At 46.9% G+C, this 10,727-nt stretch overlaps 1 protein-coding gene across 1 annotated transcript in view; it reads right to left on the minus strand.

Annotated features, from left to right (window-relative positions):
* Positions 1 to 10: 10 nt before the first annotated feature.
* Positions 11 to 10,727, minus strand: part of LOC138371560 (neuroblast differentiation-associated protein AHNAK-like) — a 13,521-nt gene continuing 2,804 nt past the window's right edge. Inside the window, exon 2 of the mRNA XM_069336444.1 lies at positions 11 to 713. Coding sequence (XP_069192545.1) covers positions 11 to 713 — 703 coding nt within the window. The remainder of the gene's footprint in view (positions 714 to 10,727) is intronic.

Consider the following 10,727-nt stretch of genomic DNA (forward strand, 5'->3'; position numbering starts at 1 on the left):
GAAGGTGAGTTTAGGGGTCCCTGAAGGTGAGTTTAGGGTCCTTGAAGGTGAGTTTAGGGTTTCTGAAGGTGAGTTTAAGGTCCCTGAAGGTGAGTTTAGGGTCCCTGAAGGTGAATTTAGGGTCCTTGAAGGTGAGTTTAGGGCCTCTGAAGGTGAGTTTAGGGTCCCTGAAGGTGAGTTTAGGGTTCCTGAAGGTGAGTTTAGGGTCCCTGAAGGTGAGTTTAGGGTCCCTGAAGGTGAGTTTAGGGTCCCTGAAGGTGAGTTTAGGGTCCCTGAAGGTGAGTTTAGGGTCCCTGAAGGTGAGTTTAGGGTCCCTGAAGGTGAGTTTAGGGTCCCTGAAGGTGAATTTAGGGTTCCTGAAGGTGAGTTTAGGGTCCCTGAAGGTGAGTTTAGGGTCCCTGAAGGTGGATTTAGGGTCCCCGAAGGTGGGTTTAGGGTCCCTGAAGGTGAGTTTAGGGTGCCTGAAAGTGAGTTTAGGGTCCCTGAAGGTGAGTTTAGGGTCCCTGAAGGTGAGTTTAGGGTGCCTGAAAGTGAGTTTAGGGTCCCTGAAGGTGGATTTAGGGTGCCTGAAAGTGAGTTTAGGGTGCCTGAAGGTGAGTTTAGGGTCCCTGAAGGTGGGTTTAGGGTGCCTGAAGGTGGGTTTAGGGTCCCTGAAGGTGGGTTTAGGGTGCCTGAAGGTGGATTTAGGGTACCTGAAGGTGGGTTTAGGGTGCCTGAAAGTGAGTTTAGGGTTTCTGAAGGTGACGAGGCATTGTACCTATTCTCTCGTGTAAGAGTAACAGTGATATCTTTATTCACACACCCAGAGTGCCTGTGTAACTAAATTCTTGCATCTAAGATTCAGAAGATATCTGTCCATGGAACAGGAGTGTCAGTGGGACAGTATTGTGTGGGATGGAGGGAAGGTCCCGGGATGTGGGAAGGTGTAGTGTGGGTGAGTGTGAGGGGGAAAATGAGTGTGCTGATGATAGGAGGAAAAATGAGAGTGAAAGTAGGAGAGAAAGTGTGATTAAGCATTAGAGTGAAAGGGAGTGAGAGTGGACGGAGCACACTCCCTTCCCAGAGAGAGAGAGAGAGAGAGAGAGAGAGAGAGAGAGGGGGGCAGGGGGGGAAGGCCCCTGCCGCTACGCACCAGGAATATCCTCTGAACACATTTGGGAAATGCTGAAGGGTGGTGTTGGGAGGCAGGCAAGGCAGCAGGTATAGGCAGATATTACAGGTGTTTGAGAGGCAGGTATTACACGTAGGTAAGGATGTGCACGGCAGACAGGCAGGCAGACAAGCAGAGACTGTCTGTCAAGCACTAATGGCAGACATATATAGTGAAGTAAGCAAGCAAACAGGAGCAAAAGGCACCCCCCCCCAAGCAGCTAATTTAGTAGGCAGACAATTGGCCAGTTATGTAGGTCAGCAGACAGTCAGGCAGACAGCCAGGGAAGGAAAGCAGACAGATCTGGCAGGAGGCATCATCCACGACCTCCCCATGTCACCCAGGGGAGATCTACCCCACTTGCCAGTTTTCCCTGTCAAAAAAAAAAAACACATCCACTCCACGATTTTCGTTACGGGAAGTTTTCTGTTCAGAGGGAGAGACTTTTGTTGTTTTTTTCCAAGGGGGGGGGAGGGGAGGGGGGGAGAGGAGGGGGGAGGGGGGAGAGGAGGGGGGAGGGGGGGAGAGGAGGGGGGAGGGGGGGAGAGGAGGGGGGGAGGGGGAGGAGACGTGCCTGTACACTGCGCATGTTTCAAGCCTTCGGATACATCATGCAAAAAAATATACAAAAAAAAATACAGTAGGAGGGTTTGGAAGGGAAGGGATGCATGAGGAGAGATCTTACCCACCTTCCTTACCCTTCACCAGCTTCCCTTACCATTCACCACCTTCCCTACCCTTCACCACCTTCCCTTACCCTTCACCACCTTCCCTTACCCTTCACCAGCTTCCCTACCCTTCACCACCTTCCCTACCCTTCACCACCTTCCCTACCCTTCACCAGCTTTCCTGCCCTTCACCACCTTCCCTACCCTTCACCAGCTTTCCTGCCCTTCACCACCTTCCCTACCCTTCACCACCTTCCCTTACCCTTCACCAGCTTCCCTACCCTTCACCACCTTCCCTACCCTTCACCAGCTTTCCTGCCCTTCACCACCTTCCCTGCCCTTCACCACCTTCCCTTACCCTTCACCAGCTTCCCTACCCTTCACCACCTTCCCTACCCTTCACCAGCTTTCCTGCCCTTCACCACCTTCCCTACCCTTCACCAGCTTTCCTGCCCTTCACCACCTTCCCTACCCTTCACCACCTTCCCTTACCCTTCACCAGCTTCCCTACCCTTCACCACCTTCTCTACCCTTCACCAGCTTTCCTGCCCTTCACCACCTTCCCTGCCCTTCACCACCTTCCCTTACCCTTCACCAGCTTCCCTACCCTTCACCACCTTCCCTTACCTTTCACCAGCTTTCCTGCCCTTCACCACCTACCCTACCCTTCACCACCTTCACTACCCTTCATCACCTTCCCTACCCTTCACCACCTTCCCTACCCTTCACCACCTTCACTACCCTTCACCACCTTCACTACCCTTCACCACCTTCACTACCCTTCACCACCTTCACTACCCTTCACCACCTTCCCTACCCTTCACCACCTTCCTTACCCTTCACCACCTTCCATACCCTTCACCACCTTCCCTTACCCTTCACCACCTTCCCTACCCTTCACCACCTTCCCTTACCCTTCACCACCTTCCCTACCCTTCACCACCTTCCCTTACCCTTCACCACCTTCCCTACCCTTCACCACCTTCCCTTACCATTCACCACCTTCCCTACCCTTCACCACCTTCCCTTACCCTTCACCACCTTCCCTACCCTTCACCACCTTCCCTTACCCTTCACCACCTTCCCTACCCTTCACCACCTTCCCTACCCTTCACCACCTTCCCTACCCTTCACCACCTTCCCTACCCTTCACCACCTTCCCTACCCTTGCACCGCCGAGGATCGAACTCTGTGAAATGTTATTGTTATAGATTCAGCTACTCGGAACAAGCTCCAAGTAGCACGGGCTATGGTGAGCCCGTAGTGGACTTCCCTGGCACAGGAGCGGGGGGCTGTATATGTATAGCCTTCGTTGTATACATATATATACACACTAGCTTCTGCACTTGCATCGCGGTTGGTCGGATCTTCTGCAGAAGACTGATATGTGGGTATGTTGGCTATGTGGCTATGTTGCAGATCATGCTCGCGTGTGGACGTCTCTCCCAAAATACCCAAGATGACGTTACGCGATGTCAAAGGATTCGATTTCTGCGTGTGACGTCACATCCATGTAACGATGGATTATGGGGGGGGGGGGGAGGGTGGGGGGGGGGGGAGAAGGGGGGGGGGGTGGTACTGTTATGATCAACATTAGGATTAAGGTAAGTGTAGAAGGCCTATTGGTCCACACGAGGCAGCTCCTATTGGTCCACACGAGGCAGCTCCTATTGGTCCACACGAGGCAGCTCCTATTGGTCCATACGAGGCAGCTCCTATTGGTCCACACGAGGCAGCTCCTATTGGTCCACACGAGGCAGCTCCTATTGGCCCGTACGAGGCAGCTCCTATTGGCCCATACGAGGCAGCTCCTATTGGCAACATGATAGCTGTAGCATCACTGGCGTGTTTCAAACGTAGGATAGACATATATATGAATGAGTTTGGTGGAGCTGCCTTATATGGGTCAATAGGATTTCTGCAGTTTCCACTCCTCAAATGTTCTAATGAACATTTGTTCTAATGAACAATGGTCTAATAACCATTGGAAAGGATCAAGAATGTTGCCCAACCACTTTGAGACGGTCGGGAATTGAACACCGACCTGCATGAAGCGAGACCGTCGCTCTACCGTCCACCTCCGAGTGGTTGGGGAAAGAGAACAGTATTTAAATGTTGCCAATTGAATTGTCTCTAATATACATATAATTTGCATAAGTTGAATACTGAAGGTTTCTGGAAGTATCCCAAGGCACTGAAACCATGTTCTCGATTTTTTAGAGGATAAACTCTATTCTAGTTCTAGACGATAAACTCTATTCTAGTTCTAGAGGATAAACTCTATTCTAGTTCTAGAGGATAAACTCTATTCTAGTTCTAGGGGATAAACTCTATTCTAGTTCTAGATGATAAACTCTATTCTAGTTCTAGAGGATAAACTCTATTCTAGTTCTAGGGGATAAACTCTATTCTAGTTCTAGAGGATAAACTCCATTCGATTCTAGAGGATAAACTCTATTCGATTCTAGAGGATAAACTCTATTCGATTCTAGAGGATAAACTCTATTCTAGTTGTAGAGGATAAACTCTATTCTGGTTTAGTGCCTGAGGGAGAGAAGGGTGGGTAGGGTATTCTTGATCAAGAACAGTTGATTAGAGGCGATCAATAAGAGATGAAGAGTGACTGGTGTGTAGGATGAATGATCAATGCACCATATGCAGGTGTGTGTGTGTTGTTTGGTCATGTGTGGGTGTGTGGTGGAGGTCGTTGTTATGTATAGGTGTATATATGTGACTTGATCACGTATGGCTGTGTACAAGGGCAGTCTCTGCATACATAACTAACTATAAGCAATATCTCATGACTTATGTTTCTTTATACACCTGGAGAGATATGGCACGTTTCCATGACAAATATATGAATACATATATATATGTATTTGTAGGTGTGTATATATGTGCATGTCACAGAGAAGGTGAGGGGGGGGGCAAGGTGTGCCTGGGCCTTTATGGGGGGTGTCTGTGGATACATAAGAATCTGTAATTGTACATAATTACAGAGTGTTTGTCTGTCCAAGGTTCGAGGCCAGATGCGTAGGGCTAACTTTACCCAACTTTGCAGAGGGAATGGTCTGGGGTACGGGACAGACATAGGTTGGTCAGGTTCACTAAAATATAAGAGGGAACAATGTGCTTGAGAGACATACTGATCCCCACGACGACTTTTGGCACTGGTTGCTGGCTACCCTTCTAAATATTACAAAAAAAAACAGTTCATATTAATTATTTTTCTTATAATAATCTACAACATTATTCACTGATGCCAGAAAAATTAACAGATATTTTCCGCTATTCATACTTTGTCCGTAGCACCATAAAATGTGTAAGTTCAATACAGACACCTCGTCCCCAATCGTCACCACCTACTAAACGTCAACCCACATTTTCCCACAAGACACAAAGCAATGAGTAACTATTTTTAATATTTTTTGTCTGATGTCTGAAAAGTTAACCAATTTTCTGCTATTCATACTTCGGTCGTAGTACCATAAAACACATAACTTAAATACAACCCCCCCCCCCCCTCTCCCCCCTCGCCTCCCACCGCTTCCTCCTACCGAAAGGAAGAGGCAAAAGAGAGGAGAGGATGACAAGAGGAAATAAGAATAGAAAAGAAAGAGGGTGAAGTGATGATGGAGGGAACTGACAACGCACAGAGGAAGATAAGCAATGTCTTATCTTTGTAATGATAAGCAAAGGAAGAAGGAGATGAAACACAGGAATAACACGAGACACAGGGGAGATAAATGATAAAAGATATCACGAAGGAACCAAAGAATAATGGATAGAGAAGAGAAAATAAAGAACGAGGCCATAAGAAGCAGCGGGAACACATTCTCAAGAAGGAAGGAAGGCGGAAGACCCTCCAAGAACAGACGTTATATTCTTTCTTGCATCGCTGGCAGGTCTTTGCAAGAACACTCCTTCCTCTTTAACCCACAGCGGCTGGTGGAGGGGATACAGGAGGGGGTTGGGGGGGTACAGAAGGAGAGGGTAAGGGGGGTACAGAAGGAGAGGGTAAGGGGGGTATGAGATACCCCCCCAGACACACACACTAGCTCACCCTTCACTCTGACATACCCTCAGATACTCACACTAGCTCACCCTTCACCCTAAGGAACTCACTTTAAAACCTATTTATAAAGCCTTGCCCTCGGCGCTACCAACCTCTTCGTCACAGAAAAAATATATATTCCTTCATTCTCCACAAGATATCAAATTATAATTTCGTATAAAATTTTGACTCCCTTTTTTAATATTTTATTTATCTTCCGGGTTTTTCCCCTTTTCCTTCTCACACACACACACTCACACACACACACTCACACTCACACACACACACACTCACACACACTCACACTCACACACACACACACTCACACACACACACACACACACACACACACACACACACACACACACACACACACACACACACACACACACACACACACGTGTATATCAAGTGTACATATGACAGAGCCCAGTAGGCTCAGGAACCTGTACACCTGTTGATTGACGGTTGAGAGGCGGGACCAAAGAGCCAGAGCTCAATCCCCGCAAGCACAACTAGGTGAGTACACACACACACACACACACACACACACACACACAGATGTACAGGCTGCAGAGATGGTCAGAGAAATGGCTACTGGAGTTTAACACCAGTAAATGTAAAGTTATGGAAATGGGATCAGGTGACAGGAGACCAAAGGGACAGTACACAATGAAGGGGAACAGCCTACCTGTAACGATTCGAGAAAGAGACCTGGGAGTGGATGTGACACCTAATCTAACTCCTGAGGCACATATAAATAGGATAACGACAGCAGCGTACTCTACACTGGCGAAAATTAGAACTTCATTCAGAAACCTAAATGAGGAAGCTTTTAGGGCGCTTTACACTGCCTACGTGAGACCCGTCTTAGAGTATGCCGCGCCATCATGGAGCCCCCACCTGAAGAAACACATAAAGAAACTGGAGAAGGTTCAGAGGTTTGCGACGAGGCTTGTCCCAGAGCTACGAGGGATGGGATATGAAGAGCGGCTGAAGGAACTGAACCTTACGACACTAGAGAAAAGAAGGGAGAGAGGAGATATGATAGGGACATATAAAATACTCAGGGGAATTGACAAAGTGGAAATAGATGAAATGTTCACACGTAATAATAACAGAACGAGGGGACATGGGTGGAAACTGGAAACTCAGATGAGTCACAGAGATGTTAGGAAGTTTTCTTTTAGCGTGAGAGTAGTGGAAAAATGGAATGCACTTCAGGAACAGGTTGTGGAAGCAAATACTATTCATACTTTTAAAACTAGGTATGATAGGGAAATGGGACAGGAGTCATTGCTGTAAACAACTGATAGCTGGAAAGGCGGGATCCATGAGTCAATGCTCGATCCTGCAAGCACAAATAGGTGAGTACACACACACAATCAAAGAATTATAAGGTTAAGACTAGTTGCACACCTAGAAAGAATTAGATTTGTAAGCAAACAACAGTGACTTTACAGCAGGGCATACCTGACGAACCTCAGGAGCTAAACCTGACGACGTTAGACAGGAGGAGGGACAAGGGATGTGAGGGGGACATGATACAGACGTACAAAATACTTATAGGGATTGACAAGGTGGAAACAGAGTAATTTGTTGACAATTGACTATCAACAGAACAAGGGGGGCATGGGTGGAAGCTTGAGACTCAGATGTGTCATAGAGATGTTAGAAAGTTTTCCTTTAGCTTAAGTGTAGTGAGTAAATGGTGAGTAGTGATCTAATGGAGCAGGTTGTAGATGGTAACGCCATTCATAACTTTTAAAGCAAGTATGATAGGGAAATAGGCCAGGAGTCATTGCATTAAACAACCAACGGCTCGAAAAACGGGGTCCGAGAGCTAGAGCTTCATCCTGCAGGCACAAATAGGTTATCTTGAGGTTATCTTGAGATGATTTCGGGGCTTAGCGTCCCCGCGGCCCGGTCCTCGACCAGGCCTCCACCCCCAGGAAGCAGCCCGTGACAGCTGACTAACACCCAGGAACCTATTTTACTGCTAGGTAACAGGGGGCATGGGGGTGAAAGAAACTCTGCCTATTGCTTCTCGCCGGCGCCTGGGATCGGAACCAGGATCATAAGTCCAACGTGCTGTCCGCTCGGCCGACCGGCTCCCTTAAACCACACTTTGTTAAGAGAAATCACACTATTAGGTGGAGAAACTGGCGTGGTATATACACTTTGGAAGAAGTATACAGGTAGTGGTATTATCCCAAACACTCCACACACACACACACACACACACACACACACACACACACACACACACACACACACACACACACACACACACACACACACACACACACACACAGATATTAGAAAGAACTTTTTTAGTGTCAGAGTGGTTGACAAATGGAATGCATTAGGAAGAGATGTGGTGGAGGCTGACTCCATACACAGTTTCAAGTGTAGATATGACAGAGCCCGATAGGCTCATGAATCTGTACACCTGTTGATTGACGGTTGAGAGGCGGGACCAAAGAGCCAGAGCTCAACCCCCGCAAACACAACTAGGTGAGTACAACTAGGTGAGTACACACTGCTCGGGTTGCCCCTGTGGAGAATAACTCTATTTACCTTGTAGATTCAGGTTAGAATAGTTATGAGTTGCTTGAAACTGTCTGTGCTCGGACGATATGATGGGCTTTGTTTATTGCTTCACTTGGAATTGGCGCCGGACAGAACCAACCCATTTTAGAAACAGTGTGGAGCCGTCAGGGTTGATACCTGGTTGATGGGGTTCTGGGAGTTCTTCTACTCCCCAAGCGCGGCCCGAGGCCAGGCTCGACTTGTGAGAGTCTGGTCCACCAGGCTGTTATGTGGACCAGTGTGGACCAGGGTGCAGGGTGGGGTGCCACTCAGAGCCATATTCCCTCCACTTTTAGACAGTCAAACTTCCTAGGGGAGAAATCTCACTTATTTCTGTCGATCAGCTGCACTTTTTGTAGTGATATTCCAACTCGTCCTCCTAAAGTTCCCTGCCGTCAAGAGACTGTTATACTAAAGTGCCCTTATCCTAACCTACCAGAGGACCCAAAACAGAAAACGGGACTTTCGCCAGCCGCTTCCAAATTGAACCTTTCCCCCTGGCTTTTAAAGAGTGAACAGGAAAACTCCTCCCAAACATCGTCACTATTACCGAGCAATTAACTCGTGATTCAAGCTTCTTCAATTGCAAAATATATATATATTTCTAACCAGCACATATAAAGGATCATATGGGTACCATCTATACCCATATGATCTATACCCACGTTTGTATGCCCGGAGCCGGAGACCAGGAGCTTCGAATAGCCCAACAAAATCTTGAAAGTTACTCCCCCCCCCAAAAATTTTCCAAAAAAACTAAAAAAACTGAATGTTTAATAAAAACTGCAAATTGCTTAACAAATTTCTGAATATCATGTCACTAAAAATAACTAATTCCTAAAGAAAAATGACTAATTATATGCCAATCAGCTCCCCAGCCAGTCAGCCCATTAGCCAGCCATACAGACAGGCAATCAGCCATACAGACAGGCACTCAGCCATCCAACCATGTACCCATTCAGCAAACAAAATCCAGTCAGTCATCTTATCTGCCAGTCAACTATTCAATTATCCATCCACTCAACCTTCAAATCATCCAACTACATACTTATTTAGCAACCCAGTTATTCTCACAGTTTATTAGCCAATTAAACCAGTCATCCAGTCATTCTCAGCAAGCCGGGTTTTAAACCAATCATCTATCAAACCAGTCAACTCATTTTGCTATCCAGTCAGGCAGCTATTTAGATATTCAGTCGCCACTAAACCAGTTACTTCTCCAGCCTGCCACTCAGCTGTCTGGGACCCCAGGTCTTTCAGTCTGTCAGCTGGGCAGTCAGTAAGCTGGGTAGTCAGTAAGCTGGGCATTCAGAAAGCTCAGCTCTTGCGGAGTTTTGTGCGGGAGAGCGTGGCGGCTCGATGGGGAATCGAGAGTGTCTAAACGCTATGGGGAATGACAGCATTGTAGCTCGATGCGTCAGGCAGTCATTCAGACAGCACGTTCATGGGGCTCCCACTCCTGTATTCAGTCCGGTCTCGACAGTCTAATTGCTTCTCACAAAGGAAAGGTGAATGATACTCCCACCACATCTCTCTCTCTCTCTCTCTCTCTCTCTCTCTCTCTCTCTCTCTCTCTCTCTCTCTCTCTCTCTCTCTCTCTCTCTCTCTCTCTCTCTCTCTCTCTCTCTCTCTACCAGCCACTTCCGTGTGAAGAAGATTAAGACAGTGGGGCTAAGACGATGTCTTGGGCAAGACGGTTGGGTAGTTAAGATGAGCATCATGGGGGTGATTCCAGCGGTTAATGGCCTTGTTATGGGGGGGCGTCTGTTGTTATCTAGCCGGTGGGGACAAGTAGACAGGTGGGTTACAGTGATCAGCTGCGTTACAGTGACGTCAAAGTACAAAAACAGTACATTAACACCAGTGAAGCCAAAATATAATATACTGTAAAATCAATAGAAACAAAGATATATATATATAAAGATTTTATATAAACTATATATATCGTATAAATGATTGATTTACAGCAACACTTCCAAGCAAAACTCTAGAAACAACACCGAGGTAAAACAGTGTTTCGACACCATTTCGTGACAAATATAAAATTGAGAAGAAATTTATTTAACGTTGAAACAAAATGTAAAAATAAAATAATGAACGTTATATAGATGCAATGGTTTCGTCATATCTATTGACCTCTCTTTTGTTTTAATATTTCTCAGGATATTTATTAACTGGTCTGCCTCACTACTCATTCGTTAGCGCTTAACGAGGTGGATTCTAGGTGGATTCTGGGTGGATTCTGGGTGGATTCTGGGTGGAT

The sequence above is a fragment of the Procambarus clarkii genome, chromosome 36 (genome assembly GCF_040958095.1).
Source record: "Procambarus clarkii isolate CNS0578487 chromosome 36, FALCON_Pclarkii_2.0, whole genome shotgun sequence".
Taxonomy (NCBI): Eukaryota; Metazoa; Arthropoda; class Malacostraca; order Decapoda; family Cambaridae; genus Procambarus; species Procambarus clarkii.